Source organism: Martes martes (genome assembly GCF_963455335.1).
Source record: "Martes martes genome assembly, chromosome: 18".
In the NCBI taxonomy this organism is placed as follows: domain Eukaryota; kingdom Metazoa; phylum Chordata; class Mammalia; order Carnivora; family Mustelidae; genus Martes; species Martes martes.
In genome coordinates, this window is record NC_137906.1 from 32,148,664 (window position 1) to 32,164,814 (window position 16,151).

General features: G+C 54.5%; 1 protein-coding gene across 1 annotated transcript in view; it reads left to right on the forward strand.

Annotated features, from left to right (window-relative positions):
- Positions 1-16,151, forward strand: part of LOC308359643 (uncharacterized protein) — a gene marked incomplete at both ends in the record, with an annotated part of 123,851 nt that overhangs the window by 33,137 nt on the left and 74,563 nt on the right. Inside the window, 10 exons of the mRNA XM_080830851.1 lie at positions 630-814; positions 1,849-2,031; positions 3,221-3,312; positions 4,606-4,769; positions 6,814-6,973; positions 7,113-7,192; positions 10,757-10,943; positions 11,809-11,964; positions 12,324-12,457; positions 13,561-13,719. Coding sequence (XP_080686977.1) covers positions 630-814; positions 1,849-2,031; positions 3,221-3,312; positions 4,606-4,769; positions 6,814-6,973; positions 7,113-7,192; positions 10,757-10,943; positions 11,809-11,964; positions 12,324-12,457; positions 13,561-13,719 — 1,500 coding nt within the window. The remainder of the gene's footprint in view (positions 1-629; positions 815-1,848; positions 2,032-3,220; positions 3,313-4,605; positions 4,770-6,813; positions 6,974-7,112; positions 7,193-10,756; positions 10,944-11,808; positions 11,965-12,323; positions 12,458-13,560; positions 13,720-16,151) is intronic.

Here is a 16,151-nt window from a genome sequence, read left to right on the forward strand (position 1 = left end):
CTTGGCCCCTCCCAGCCCCGCTGACCGACCCCGTCTTGTTTCCTTCGATGCTCTGGGGGAAAGTACTGAAGTACAGTTCAGACCTAAGGCCGTGGTATTTCGAGCCAGGCTGCCCAAGTTCAAATCGCAGCTCCACCTCTTACCTCCTTGGGAGAGTTCACGGGTCCTGGCCTCGGTTTGTGCATCTGTAAAATAGGCATGATAGCGTAACAAACACGGTAGTAGCAAAAGCAGCAGCTTCATGGGGCTGTTGTGTTAAATGAGATAATGCAGTAAAAATGCAGCAAAGCATTTAAAATGCACCTGGCGCATACTAAGTGCTCTGCATCCCGGGGATGGCCCACCTTCCCCCTTACCTGACTCACCCTGGATCCCCGAGCTCTGACTCTTTTCTGCAGGAAACTGACTGGGTTTGAACTGCGCTCTACCTGTTTCTACCTACGTGGGTTTGGCCAGGTGATTTCATCTGTCTGTGGGCTCCGTTTCCTCCTCTGGAAAGAGGGCATAATGATCCTGTCCCTTCCTCCCACACCGCTCTGGTGTGAGGATCACATAAGACTATGTACCCAGTGTGTGCCTGGCCCGCACCAGGGGCTGTCACCTGCGTCATGACGGTTCTCTGGCCGCAGGGGCAGGAGGTCCAGGTGACCCGGAGGCTGAACCTAGCGGTGCAGGAGCTCACCTTTCCCACCTTATCCGGCCTTCCCGCCCGACTGACCCTCAATGCCTGGGCTGCCGTCAGCTTCCGAGTCCGGGGGACTGCCACCTTCCAGCACCCTCTGGACTTCTCTGTGAATGGTTACATCAAGCCCAGGTAGCTGGCTGGCTTCTTGGAGCTGGAGGAGGGAGGTGGGTGGGCAGGGGCGGGTGGGCAAGGGCCTCCCCCTACAGAGGGCCACAGAGAGCTGAGCCTTTAGCATGGGCTGGAGGGGATCCCTGCCCTGCAGACCGTCCCTGGTACCATCGTACCATCAGTCCTATGACTGAGTGTTTTTTGTGTCAAGAGACTGTGAGGAGATGCTGGGCAGCTGTGCCCACTTGATGGGTGAGAAGACTGAGGCTCATTGAGGTGACATCATGTGCCCAAGGATGAAGCAGGGCCAGGCCACCGGGACTCTCGTGTCCTGCCACGTGGCATGCTTCCCTCGGCTCCACTCTGCCTCCGAGAGGAGAAAAGGGAGGGAGGGAGGACCATCTAAGATGTATGGGCTGGGACTCCTGTGACCCCGCATCACCAACGACCAGGCAGGCAGTCTCTCCGTATTCCCACTAATGGTTGAGAAAACAGGCTCTAGGCAGGTGCGCTGCTGGTCCAGGCCCCATAGCGTGGGCAGAGTTGGTTCAGGGCTTGGTCTGATTCTGGAGGGGTCTGGGGCCTGCTGGACGACTGTCCACTCACAGGTGTCCCCCGTTCACCTGTCCCGTCTGTGGTTTCTGGGTCCGATGTGGGGAGCCTGAGCATCCCGTGCTAGCTGCTCTTTGGCACAAAGACCCCGGCTGGGGCTCAGACAGCCTCCTGGTCCGGGTCCTACTGCCCCGCGTCCTGGCGACAGGGCCCGAGCAGGTGGTTTCGCTGCTCCCAGCCTGGGTCTGCGTCTCTAAGTTGAGGCCGGTGATGGCGAGGTCCAGATGGACCAGATGGCGTCCTTGGCACACATGGGGGGGTGTGGTCCCCAGAGAGCGCCGGGGATGGGGGTGTACAGGGTGGTGGGGAGGGGGACAACCGGGCAGGGGCTGCCGAGAACAGCAGGGGCGGTGCACGAGGGGACGCTGTGTGCGCGGCCACCCAGGGCCTGCAGGCTGCAGCCAGTGCCTGGCACTCCCCTCAGTGCCCGGCTCTCCCCTCAGTGCCCTGCTCCAGATCTCGGCGCAGATGGGTACAACGGGTGTCCTGGGGCAGGCCGGGCTGCAGTGGGTGACCAGTATCCGTGGTGCTGCCAGCCTGGATGGGGGGATCCACGCAAGGAAGGGCCGGGACCTCAAGGTGCATCTGAACACTCCAGAGGAGGCCGTGGAGCTACTCAGCTTCAGGTGGGCGTCCTGCACACGTGGGAGGGAGCCCGTGTGCGGGTGGGTGTGGCCTGAGGGCTTGGGGACGTGTGTCTGGGAGCACCCGTGAGCACGAGTGCGTGATCACGCATGTTTCTGTGTGTGTGTGTGAGACTGTGTGTGACCACGTGTGTGTGAGGGTGTGTGTTGCACCCTTGTTGCACGCACGTGTGCGCGCGTGAGGGTGGATTTCTGAGTCTGTGCATGCACAGGTATGTGTCTGGGCACGTGCGTGAGTGCAGCGTGCCTGTCTGATTGTGTGTGTGTGAGCATGTGCATGTGTCCATGAGAGGGGTGTTGCCGTGTCTGCGAGTGTCCTGTGTGTAAGTGTGTGTCAGTATGTGGGGGGTGTCTGTGACAGGGACTGCAGGGTGGCTGAGAGGAGGGGGGAGCTCCCATACTCCTCAGCTCTTTACAGGGGTCCCTCCTGGGACCAGCTTGTCCCCAGCTTCCCAGACGGGTGAAAGTTGCAGAATGAGTTCTTTCAGATAAAATAGGAGGGAAGCCAGGCTCCCCACAGTCACACCTGCTTAGTCTATGTTGTCCCACCCTAGCCAGGGACACTATGTCCTCTGGCTATCCTCTAGGCCCTTCTCCCAGCAGCAACCAGTGAGGTCCTTTAAAATGTCGAGTCATGTCACTCCCCCCCGTGCCCCCCCCAACTTGTTTAAAACCCTATACTTGTTTCTAGGATAACCCAGGACTTCATGATTGTCCTTCCTCCTGGGGGTCCTGCCTACATCTCACCTGTTTCCTTCCACTACCTCCTGCCCTTCACTCACTCCCTCTCCCTCCACCCTAACCCCCTTGAACCACCCTTCTTTTTACTCTCCTAAAGAGGCCACTTTATTCCCACCACAGGACCTTTGCACCTACTGTTCCCTCTGTCCAGCTCCTTCTCATCCTTTGAGTCTCTGCTCACACGTTAACCTGTGCAGAGACCCCCACCTCCCGGCTAAAGGAGTCCTTTCCCTGTCCCCAAGACAGACCCCATCCACCCCCATTCAGGTTTGTCATGGCACTTGTCACTGCGTGCTGTGGGTGAGTTCCCCAAAGGCCCATCCTGTTCATGGTGGAATGCTCCCCATGTCAAACTATGGCAGCTCCAGGCCTATCTGTCCAGTGAATGAGTGAAAATGACCGTCTGGGACTTTCCTCTTTCCTCACCCAGCTCTAAGCTGTATCTTGTCACTGGGGACGGCGTGAGGAGCCTCAGTAATGCCCACAGCCCTTCGGAGGCCCAGTCCTGTACTGACAAGAAAGGTAGGTGGCGGGGTCTTTACCTTTGCCTCGGCAGACGTCTGGGTACCGCAGGGAGCAGTGTCGGCTCCAAATGCTGCAGTGGCTCTTCTGCCCTCGAAGTGTTTATATCCCTTAATTATTTGCTTCTGCTTCTAGAACTCCACCCCAGGAAAATACACCAAAATCATTTTAAAAGTGCACACTACACAGAGATGATCGCTGCATCGTTATTGACAAGGGCACGGTCATAGGTGAATGGCTCATTACAGGAGCTTACAAGCTGCCAACAGGTTGGCACATTTTCAAAGGGTGGGAAAGTCATCAAAGAATAGTTCATATGTGAAAAATATGTGAAGATGTTGCAATGGCCAGAAAGAAAACTTTATGGGCACATGGCCATGCCCATTGGTTTCCCTGTCGTCTTTGGCTGCTCTGGTCAGTCACCAGCAGAGCTGAGCCGTTGTGAGGGGACCCTGTGATCCACAGAGCCTCAGGTATCTACTGTCTGGCCGTGGATAGAAAAAAATTCTCCACCTTCAAGTTGAGCAAAACACCTGAGCTATCCTGTAGCTTTAAAACCCCATAATGAAGGACATAGCTTGATACCACTGGAATATTCTTTGATAGCAACATCTGGTGAAAAGCAACAACATTGACAAGAGATCGAAAAGGAAATACACCAAACACTAGTGGATCCTGAAGGTCATTTTTTTTGAGTCAGGTGGGGGAGGGGCCGCTCTAAATGAATGGACACCTTTAGGCGGGGCGTTGTCAGAAACGCTGACACAGACCGACACAGACCGTCAGTCCCCACAGCTACACCCTGAGGCAGGAACTGTTACTGGTCCCAGTGTACAGAGGAGTGACGCTGAGGCACAGAGATGTTAAGTAATCTGCCCAAGGTCACACAGCTGGCAAGTGGAGGGGCTGGAATTTAGACCCAGGCGGTCTGACTCTGGAGCCTGCCTTCTGCACACTCGCACTCTCAAAGTCTCCCCCAGGGGTCCTCAAGCGGGGCTGGCTTCGTCCCCCGAGGGGCCATTTAGCAATGCCTGGAGACGTTTGGGTTGTCCGAACTGTTGCTGGGGTTGCTCCTGACCCACACTGAGTGGAGCCCAGAGTGGCTGCTCACGACCCTGCAGGACGGCTCCCGCCGCAGAGCCTTCCTTATCCAGCTCAGCATGGCAGCAGTGCCGAGGTTGTCAAAAAGACCGACAGAACCCTTGCCTTTGCTGGATAAGCAGCTGTGGCTCCCACCTAGAATTCTCTGGCTCTCGGGTGACCAGAGCTCTGCCCGCCGCACTTTCTCCGCAGCATCCCAGACCTGGGGCTGGCAGCTGTGCACGGAAGTCACCTGGCCGGCAGCCGGTCAGCCCTACCTGCTCCCGGTGCCTGTGTTTGCGGCTGTGACGCTGACGAAGCAGGACCGGGGCCTCCGACAGTATCTGCTGGAAGCCGCCTATACCTTCCATCCCCAGGTAGACCCTGTGGAATGGCCCCTCCTTTCCCAGCCATGCTGTGGGTCTCCCTAGGTCTTCCCCTCCGGAATCAGCCTCATAAGGACATGGGTCTCCTCTCTGGGGCTTTTGGGCTGGGTCGGTCCATTCGTGGTCTCCCTCCTGCCTCAGGACCCTTGCACGTGCTGATCCTCTGGCTCTGGCTCTGTGACTTGTTAACTCTGAATCAGTCTTCGAAGCTCAGTTCAGGGGTCAGCTGCTCAGGGAAGCCTGCCTGAATTATCCCAAACTGGTCATGTTCTTTTGTTACTTGCTCTAAGAGGACCATGTTTTCCCCCTTTAGATCAATTTTATGTTTTGGTTTTTTGTGGTTTGTTTCGTTTTGGGGTTTTGTTGTTTTTGTTTTTATTTTTTTAGAGAGGGAGAGAGAGAAGGGGTGGGAGCAGAGGGAGAGAATCTTAACCAGGCTTCCTGCCCAGCATGGAGCCTGGTACAGGGGTCAGTCTCACAACCATGAGCGCATGACCTGAGGCGAAATTAAGAGTCAGACGCTTAACCACCTGAGCCACCCAGGTGCCCGATCCCTCTTACACTTGTTGCTTAAAGCTGCTTGACTAATACCAGTCTTCCCCCTCCTCCATCCCAGTCACTCAGTTCCAAGGAAGAGCTTTAATGCCTGTGTTTCTCATTCCTGTGTCCTCAGCATCTGGCCCGGAATGGGCATTCATCACCCTCCTATGTGATCTCCCAGTTTCTGCTCGTCTCCTTGCCATCTCTTGTCTCCCAGCAGCCAGACAGGTGTTTCAGACTCCTAAAACGATCTTGTCGCTTCTCTGCTCAGAGCTCTCCAGTGGCTCCTATCCAAGTGGGAGATGGATATCTGGACCTGCTGGGCTGTCCTCCCCGTCTCCTGATTCTTGACGAGGCTTATCACTCTCCACACACTGACCTTTTTTTTTTTTAATTAATGCCAGGGACATTGCTGCCCCAGGACCTTTGCACTGGCTCTTCCCTCTGCTGGGAATACTCTCCCACACACCCACTTGGCGCTTTCTCTCTCTCTCTCTCTCTCTCTCTCTCTCTCGCTTCCTTCGCTTTCTGAAATGCCACCTCCTCAGAGGCAGCCTTCCCTGACCACCCTGGCTGACCCCTTACTCCCACTGAGTTTGTTAGCAGAACACCCATCCCCCGCTGTTGTGCGCTCTTCATTTGTGTCTGGTGGTCCCGTGCTTCCCCTCTAGAATGTGGGTGCCATGAGGGTGCATGTCTTTGTGGGTCTAATGCTCATTTGCACTCCCTGTGCCTACAACTAGCCTTGTACAGAGGAGTGAACCTTTGCTGGTGGTATAAGAATGTTCGTTAGTGCATGGTATTAAAGGGGGCTTGTGTCTTAGACTGTGTTTTCCTTAAGGCGGACCTGAGCTATGGATTTGGGTAGAAGTGATAGGTTAAGAAAAGGCTCCCGGGGGACCCAGTATAGGAGAGTGGGGAAGTTAGGCCAGGGAAGGGGAAGAACTGAGTGAGGGGGTGGTTGTGATGTCAGGTGAGGTGGCAGCCTCTGCCTGATCCCCGGGGGAGCCCTGGAGCATGGGTTACGTCTCAGAGTGTGGGCGCCTTGAGGCTCAGGAGCTGGGATATTTTTTACTCCTGGGAAATCATAAAGGAGGGCAATGTTCTGGAGGCCCATGTGCCAGGTGTTAACAGCAGTATGTGCAAAGGTTGAGACACAGGCACACAGAGCTGGATAGGGGGTGTGAGAGGGTCTCTGCAGGGTGCCTGTGGTGCACACCATGCCTTGTGCCTGCCCGCCCCCGCCCCAGGCTATTGGCTGGACAAAATGAGACCCTGTACGCGTGGTGCTGAGTTGTCCTGAGGGGCTTTGTTCTCCAGATACCGCCTGAGATTTCCAAACTCCCAGTGTGTTTTTTTTGCCTTGTGAGGGCCAAGGAGGAGCCCAAGAACTCACATTTTTGAATGGTGGGGCTGAGGGTCTTTTCCCGGGAAGAGGGAGAACCTTTGGAGCTGGATGAGGTTCTCAAGACTGAGAAGTCCTCTGCGCTTTCAGAAGGACAGCTGGCTCCCTCAGGAAGCTTCAGCGCACCTCTTCATGGGCACGCCGAGATCAGAGGTGCCCAGGGACGTCGGGGTGGACGTCAGGTACAGCTTGCCCCAGGGGAAGTTCCGCCTCAAGCTTCTGCATCCCAGAAAGAAAATGCAGCTGGATGGTAATGAGTGTCCCCTCCACGGTCGGTCGGTCAGTCGGTCTGCTGGGGCTCAGAGATAAACCCGGCAGGAGGTTGTCCCCTGGGGAACGCAGGGGCGGAGCTTAAACCTTGGTCCCCAAACTCTTGTTTTGTTCCCTAGGAAAGATTGAGACTCTGCAGAGCACTTGTGTGGGTCACCTGGAGCTGATACTGGATGACAGGGACGTCTACTACATTAAGGTTTGTTCCACACCCTCAGGCCTCCTGTGTGGGCCCCTGCCACCTTCCAGGCTCCTCCGGCCTCGGTCCCACAGTCCCTGCTTAATAGTCGACATCACCTTTTGTGTGTTAGTGGGTTTTCCCCTTCCTCCTACCGTAACATGTGTGACCTCTTGGTGCTCAGAAACGTATAAAGAAGAAAAACATGGGCTCAAAACTTACTACCATTTAGGTCAAAAATTGATAATATTAGGAATACAGGAGCATGTGCGAACGTCCGTGGAGGAGGGCAAGTTGAAACATGGCACTCCCCGAATTCCCAGAAGAAATGGCTGTGTATGTCCCAGGCAATCTCTGTTGGTGCCTCAGGGCTGCTGTAACAGCGTCGCCCAAATGGGGTGTCTGAAACACTAGAAATTTCTCTTGCACGGCTCTGGAGGCCCCAAATCCCAAATTAATGTATTGGCAGGGCTGGTTCTTGGGAGGTGGGGAGGGGGACACTGTTGCATGCTTCCCTCCCCTCTTCTGGTGGCCTCGGGCGTTCCTTGGCCTCTAGCATCTTCTCCCTGTGTCTTTGCATTGCCTTCCTCTGTCTGGGTCCAAATTGCCTGTTTTCAGAAGGATAGGAAAAAGTATAGAACCAAGCGTCCCACCCGAACGGCGGCGCACATGGTTCTTGAAGTAAACTAGGGTTAAAGAGAAACATGCCGTTCCCCAGTGGCATGCACCACTTCCCAAGAATGTTTTCATCCTTGCCGAAAGTTCTGTGGGTCAGGACAGGTCTAGAATTAAAATCTCTCCCTGCCACCCCTCCCCAGAGCCAGCCACTGTCAGGTTTTCGTGTGTGAGTCTTCTCAGAGAGACCTTCTCCGCGGTGGAGTTCCCAGAGCAAAGGGTACTTGCATTTTTCTCTTAGAAGCTACTTCTGAAGCTTCTACACCAGAGGTCCCTGGATGGGGCTCAGCGGGGCCATTGAGGTCCCTGCCGTCGTGCATAAGTTTTGCGTCTGCCGGTCTGCCCTGCTGGGGAGAGGCTTGAGATCTGGCTGATGTTCAACCTGGTCTGGATAAAAACAGCAGTTTTAGCCTTGCTCCCACCAAACAGGACATCTGCACACCAGTGGCATCGGGTCTGGCCTGTCCACCTTGGTCTCTGGGGGCTTCTCGGGTCTGGAGTTGCGACTCTGCAACCAGGGCTGGGATTTCGTTGCACAAACAGACTCTCCACTCCCAGATCTACTTCCTTCCCCGGGGGTGGGGAGAACACCAAGTGTCAGGGGAGAGCGCCTTCCTCCTAAAGCCCCAGCTGCCTGACTCCTGAGGCTACAGATCAATGCCAAACTCCCAGGAGCCCGCCAGAGTCCCGGGGTCCTTCGCCAAATACCCAAGTGTTAATTGCCTCCACTTCCCTGCAGACCTTCCGGCTGTCCCCCGGAGGGCTGTCTGCAGCCTGCAAACGTTTGCTTTTAGAAAACCTCCAGTTTCAGCTGCCCCAGGTGCCGTGGTAACAGCCGGGGTCTGGCACTTTCCAAAGCCTGTTCTCAGGGAGTCCTGAGTTGCCTTGGGCTCGGAGGCCCTCCTTCAGTCCTCTCAGCAAGACCATAGGAGATGAGGGCATCCAGGCGGAGGAACTTGTCTGCGGGGCTGGAGCGTGTGGCTTTGAGTGCTTGCTCCCGCTGTGTGGGGGTAGGACTCCCAGGCTGCCCGGGGAGCCCCGGTTTCCCTTCAGCCTGGCTCCCTGTGGCTAGTGCATTCTTCACCTGCTAAGGGTCCCAGTTTGGATGAAATACTCCGCAGTCGTCCTATTCGCGGGCTGCCCTTGGCTAACGCCAGGCAGCCTCTGCGATCACAACATAAAATTATCACCGAGACCCCCCCCTTGAAGAGCGAGAGAAGCAGGGCGGAGTGGAGAGCCTCCATCTGTGTTTGGGAAAAGCAAGAGGGAGCCTCTAAGTGTATGCTTCTGTGCACACGTGTGCCTGAACTCATGCGCACACGCGCAAACACACACACGCGCACACACACACACACACACACGGAGTCACCTAGGTCTTTCCTTCCCCTGGTGGGGAGAAAACCAAACATTAGGGAGAGTGCCTACCCCCCCCCCCGAGCCCCAATTTTCTTGAGAATGCACGAGAAGCTGGGCGCAGTGGTGGCCATGGAGGGAGATGGGGAGACTAAGGAGGGGATCAAAACCTGTATTTTTCAGTGCTTTCCTTTTTTTTTTTTCCTTTGGCTATTTATCAAGTACCTACAATGTCCCAGGTACTGGGAAGGCAGCTCAATGAAGGAGACACACTTTTCTCCTCTTGGAGCTTACACCATAATGGGAGAGCCAGTAAATGAACTAAATAAGCAAATTGTACAGTGATAACCGGGTATACGTGCTGTAGGAAAAGGGAGTCTTTGAACTGGGCACAGGGGTCTGAAGTTATGTGAGAAGAAGAGTCTGGGGCTTGGCTTCAGTTTTCAACAGGATGGGAAAGTAAGGCTGATGGAGAGGATAACTCTTAGCTGAGACATGAAGGATGTGCAGAAGAGAGCCATGGAGTTCTCTGGGGGAAGGGACTCTGGGTAAAGGGTGCGGTATGTGCAAAGGTCCTGAGGTGAGAATGTGCCCAGAGTGTTAATAGCATAGCACACAGGCTCATGTGTTTGGTGCAAAATAGGAGAGGGGACAGAGAAGTGGGGGGACAGATCACGTAAGGCCTTGCCACAGAGGAATCAGAAGAGAGCAAATCATTACTGTCAAGAAACAAAGGCAGAAATGGGATTTCGAGAGCACTTAAAATAGCAGACAGTCTGGGAATGGTGAGTTCAGTTTTACACCTTTGGGGTGAGCGGGTCAGCTGGCAGTCAGCACAGAGGTCTGTGGGATTGGTCTGCACTTGGCAGTGACCATCAGAAATAATGGTTGTAATTGCTTATGGGTTTCCCAGAAAGTCTCAAGCATGGTGATATGTAGCCTGTGTTTTGGGCTCTCTGTGTGTCCTGCCTGCCAGTGTCCTCCCATAAGCAATCCCTTCGGCCAGGTCTGCACTGCTGACTTCCAGAGAAAGTCTCACCCTTGTTGGTCTTTGCAAGGGCTTTGACACTGACCCTTAGGTAAATGGGAGTGTGTGATCCTACATGCCTCAGAGGGGTTGCTCTGGTGGGAAGGGTGGGGAACAGACATCAGGGCACAGGGCGGGAGTCAGGACAGCCAGGACGAGGACGCTGTGATGACACAGGGCCTGATGGCCAGGGGAGTGGTGGAGGTGGCCCAAGTGGTCAGATCCCAGAATATTCTGCAGGGAGAGCTGGCCTAGAGCTGACTGGAGAGAGAGAGAGAGGGAGAGAGAGGAGTCCTTTACATTTACATCTGAACTTACAACAGGGACTACCTACTTTGGAAAAGGGCAACGTGAAGAAATTGGAGAAGAACCAATGGCCAAGAAGGCCATTGGCTAAGCTCTGTCCTCTGTCCTCTGTCCTGTCTCAGTTCTTACGGGCAAAGCCAGCCCTGCTGGCCAAGCACCACCCCCATCCCAACCCCGGCCCAGCCACCCCCGCCCCCACCCAGGTGATGCTGGGGCCTTTGCAGGGCCGGAGCGACCTGTGGCCAGCAGCTGGAGGTGAGGCCCAGCGGTTTGAGGCCCAGCTGGAGGGGAAGCTCGTGACGGCAGGTAGCCCTGTGGTCCTCCTGGCGAACCTCAGCCGGCAGGCCGGCCGCAAGCTGGCCTTCTCCGTGTCACTGAGCAACCTGCTGAGCGACCAGGCCCACCTGTCAGGTAGGAAGAGGGACCCCCTCCTGCCACTCCTTCTCTTCAGCGGGCCAGGCTACAGGAGCCAGAGGGCTGAGTAGCCCACGTGGGGTCCCCGTCCCCTCCGCCTGCCAGTATTAACGTCCCATCCCCGGGAGAATCTGGTCTGCACATGTGCTCACAGCTTCCCTCCGGTCCCCCAACACTGACTGCCCTCCATGAGCCACAGAACAGCAGCTTTTGGACCATTTTGATTCCGGCCTGCGTTACACCATGCATAAAACACACATTTTGCGTCGAGACCCAAGTTGCCCGGGGCACGGTTTAAACCTTGAACCGCTGGCCTGGCCTGGGCACGGCCGGTCTGGCAGATCCCTGCCCTGACCGCAGAGCTGGGCTGCGGCCCCCAGCTACACTCTGTCTGGGACGTTCTGGGAGATTCCGAGGGAACGATGTCAGGGGCTGGGGTGCTGGCCGCCCAGTGTGGGCACTTCGGGAATTGTCCCGGGCCCTAGTCTCCCTGTGTGATAGGGCTGGATGTCCATGGAGCACGAGTGAGATTTACCAGATGGCCTAGAAGGCACTGTCATTTCCCTTCTGTTCTATCCTTATTTTGTTCTACTTTACTTAAACATTTTGGCCTGAACCCACCAAAGTGACTTGGGCCACCCACCGTTGCCACCCAGTAACGCGGAGAGCACTTGGACACCAGGTTCCTCGGCAGAGACGTGGGCATGGGTTCTGCTAGGACCCCCCACTTCTGGGTCCCCTGGACGGTTCCCATTTCCTTGGCTTGCCCGGAGCTGGGGTGGGGTGTCAGTCCCGGGGTGTGGGCTGTGGCCGCACCACACCTGCCCCTCTCACTGCCTGCCCCCCCCCAACCCGCGTGCAGTGCGGCTGGAGAGGAAGGCGGAGGACGGTCTGCAGGTGGTAGCCGTGGGCGGCGAGCTCTCTGTGCCCGGTGTGGTGGCATTGCACCTGGTGGGTCTGCTGCGGAGACACCACGGCCTCTGGACCAGCTCCCTGAGGATTAAGTACGGCCTCCTGGGTACGGCGCCGCGTGCCGGGCTGGGGGGAGGTGGGAGGTGGCGGAACCCGCAGCATCTCCTGGGGCTCTGGCTCTGAGGGCTCAGGTGCCCCCTTGTCACCTGGTTTGGCCCTCACCGCACTGTCCCGTAGCCCCAAACCCGCCAGTTTAAAAAACAAAACAAAACAGTGTGTGTGTGTTTGGGGGCCCTAAGCCTGTCTTAAAACCTCTCCAGCCATAGGTTCCAATGGGCGACATGAAGTGGAGTGCCTCAGAGCAGGGGTGGGGGGTGGCTGAGACCGGGCTGGCCGCTCCTCTCCCTGGAATGGGGGTGGAGGGCTGGCGGAGGATGGGCAGGTGTCTCTGGTCACCCTGCGCAGGTCAGGCGAGGCAGCTGACCCATGAATGCAGCACCAGCCAGAAGCTGCAGGTGCAGAGTGGCTCACAGGCGACCTATGAGCTGGAGCTGGACCACGAGCTCCACTGCACGCAGACCCCTGCCCTCAGCCACAAGGTGGGTGCCCTGGCTGGCCGGGGGTCTGGAGAGAGCCCGCAGCTCGTGCTCACAGAGAGGGGTTTGCTCAAGGTCACGTACGGGAACGGGGCTAGAATTGGAGCTTCGGTCTCAGGCTCCCGTGCCTTGGTTCTGTTGGTCTTTATCGAACACCAGCAGTATGTCTAACATTCAGGGGAGAGCTGTGCACACGGCAGCACTAGGTCCGTGCTGTCCCATTGCTGGGCAGGGACAGAGAGAGAGACAGACCAGACCAAAAAAGCCCTAAGTGACATGGGTGATAGTGCAGAGACAGAGCAAGTGGGACAGTGGCGAAGGTTTCTTTGGGAAAAATAAATTTTAAGCGATGCAACAGTTCCATTCCTATGGAAGCATGCTGCAGGCAGAGGGCATGGCAAGTGCAAAGGTCCTGGGACAGGAGAGAGAAATGGAACGATGGGACCTAGCAGTTCACCACAGTGGCTGGCAGGGTCAGCAAAAGGGGGAAGCAAGCGGCTGTGCCTTTGTTAATTTCCTTAGTTCACATTTGCCTGTTGCGCTGGATTCCAGCCCCCGTGAGTGCGGGGTTTTCTTGATTCTTTATGCTTGGGTATCTGACGTCCAGTTTGGGCATCATACTCGGTACTCAGGGAAAATGTGCTCAGTGAAGGAATAAATGAATGAACCTGTATTGCTTGACCTGTGGTTCAGAGATAGGAGAGGGCAGCCGAATGCTGAGTATAAAACCCTCATCCGCTTAGAGTCTATCTGGGGAGCCAGAGGCTGCTGTGGGAGAGTCTGGGGCAGAGGACGGTGGGGTTGGAGCCATTTTCCCACGGCAGCTGGCTCTTTCAGACCCTTAATGGGGCATGCACCAGGGTGAGGCCCACCAGCCACTCGCCTCAAGCTCAGCATTTAAGGGTTACCGACAACACAGGAGGGTGCACCAGATTCGGATGCCCCGTCTTGCCAAATAAAAATCAACGCAAAGACCGTTCTCCTCCTACAGAACGGTCTTCCCAGAGAAGCAAGCCTGCCTTCCCCAGGGTGGGCGGCCGTGAGGAGGCCCGGGGATGGACAGACAAGGCTTTCTCCGGGCTCTCCCTGGTGGGGTGTGTCCCCAGGTTCAGGTGCGGCACGAGGAGGGCGTGGGCTCTCTGCACTCCCAGCTGGAGGCAAGCTACGGGGTGCGTTGGAACGAGAGCGGCGGTAAGAGGCAGCTTCGCATCAGTCAGACCTTCCAGAACAACTCGGGTCCGGCCCTGAGCAATTACTTCGTGGAGGTGAGCCCAACTTCTGCAGAACTTGAATTTGCCCCCACCCTCTCCCCGCTGGGAGTCTAACATCTGCAAGGCGGGGGTGGGGGGTTCAGCTGCAAGGATATTTGCCATCAGCTGCCGGCCAGGGGACTTGGGAAGCACAGATCTCCGTCTGTAAGTGCATTTGGGAAATGGCTTCACTTTCAGGTTTCAGCCGAGGGTTCTCTGTTCCAGGTTAAGTAACGTATACGTGAGTGCTTAGCTGCCGAACAGGCAACGTGCTGCTGTAAGGCACGCACTTAGTGTGTTTCTTTTTAAATTGTTCCATATCTTTTTTTTTTAATTGCATTAAAAGAGATACAACATAAAATTTACTGTTCTGCCATCTTTAGGCACACGGTTCAGTGTCATTAGTTACATTCACAGTGCTGGGTGGCCGTCACCAGCGTACATCCCCAAAACTTGTTCATCTTGAACACGTGAGCCTCTGTCCCCATTCAGGAAGAACTCCCCTACTCCCCACTCCCCCTGATGTTTGTTATTTCCTGTCATTTTAGAGGGTTGCTGTGCTGATAGGGGTTTGGGGGTACCCCGTTGTGGTTTTGATACTGAGTGATGCTGAGATCTTTTCTGCGCCCTTGTCAGTCATTGGTTTGTCTTCTTGGCAGAAATGTCTATTTAAGTCCTTGGCCCATTTTTGAAACAGATTGTTTGCTTTGTTGCTACTGAGTTGTGAGAGTTCTTGTTACATACGGATATTAACCTCTAATCAGATACATAGTCTGCAAACACATCCTCCCATTTTACCCATTGCCTTTTCCACCTGTCGACAGCGTTCTTTGATCCCCCCCCCCCCCAAATTTTACCCGTGCATTCGGTCTGATTGATTTCTTTTTACATTTGTGGCCTGGGTTTTGAGTGTCCTAGCTAAGAAATCCTTGCCACATCCAATGTTCTAGTTTTTCTCCTTTGCTTTCTTCTAAACGTCTTCTAGTTTCAGCTGTTAACATTTAGGTCTTTGATGCATTTTGAATTAATTTCCGTGAGTGGGGTAAGGTAAGTGTCCAGCTACATTCTCTTGCCTGGGGATAGCCCCTGGTCCCAGCCGCTTGTGTTGGACAGGCTGTGCTTGCCCCGGTGGAGTGTGTGTGCCGTGTTTGTGGAAAATCACTTGATGACAGATGTGCGAGTTGATTTTGGGGCACCCTGTTTTATTCCATGAGTCTGTATGTCTGTCTGTCTGTCCCCGCCGTACTGTTTTGATTACTGTAGCTTTGTGAGACCTCCAACTTTGCGCTGCTTTTTCGAGACTGTTCGGGCTGTTTGGGGTCCCTTGAGATCCCGTATGAATTTCAAGATGGATTTTTCTGTTTCTCCCACACACACGAAAATGCCGTTCCGATTTTGATAGGGGTCGAGTTCAATCTATAGGTTGCTCTGGGGAGTACTGCCATCTTACCAATATTTAGTCTGCCTGTCTGCGAACACAGGACGTCTTTCTCTTTATTTGTGTCTTCTCTAATTTCTTCCAGCAACATTTTGTAATTTCCAGCATGCACGTGTTTGGCCTCCTTGCTTAACGTTATTCCTAAGCATAAAATTGCTTTTAAATACCAATACTTTGGGGCGCCTGGGTGGCTCAGTTGGGTAAGTGTCTGCCTTCAACTCAGGTCATGATCCCGGCATCCTGGGATCAAGCCCCGCATCAGACTCCCTGCTCAGCAGGGGGCCTGCTTCTCCCTCTGCCTGCCACCCCCCCTGCTTGTGCTCGCTCTCTCTCATAAAAAAAATAAAATCTTAAAGTAAGATAATAAAATCTTAAAAAAAAAATACCAATACCATGTGATTAAATTCCCCTTGTGAGAAAAATGTCACACTTGAGTCTAAACTTCTTTTTTTGTCCACGACAAGCCATTTTCATACTCTGGCCAGTACTTTACTTTGAGCATTTAAAACACATTGCTGATCTGGATGGAAGGGGCATCTCGTTTGAATTTACATTTCCCTGATAATCAACAAGCCTAAGCACCATCTTTCTATATTTTTTCCCTCCCTTTGCACTACCCTTTCCGGGGACAGCTTTTTTTTGTATTGACATTGGAAGAAAATTAGAATTTTGACTTAATTGGTAGTTTTTTCTATAATCGCAGTACGTGTTATGTTACTATTCTAAATCATGAAATTTTCTTTTTTTAAAAAAAGATTTTATTTATTTATTGGACAGAGATCACAAGTAGGCAGGGAGGCAGGCAGAGAGAGAGGGGGAAGCAGGCTCCCCGCTGAGCAGAGAGCCTGATGCCAGGGTCAATCCCAGGACCCTGGGATCATGACCTGAGTCACCCAGGTACCCAATCATGGAAATTTCTTATTCCTGGAAAGCATCTGGTCCGAAAGGTTTTAGGGAAGAGATTAAAGACTGCTTGTTTCTGCAAGCCCTCTCAAGTGTGGCAGACACC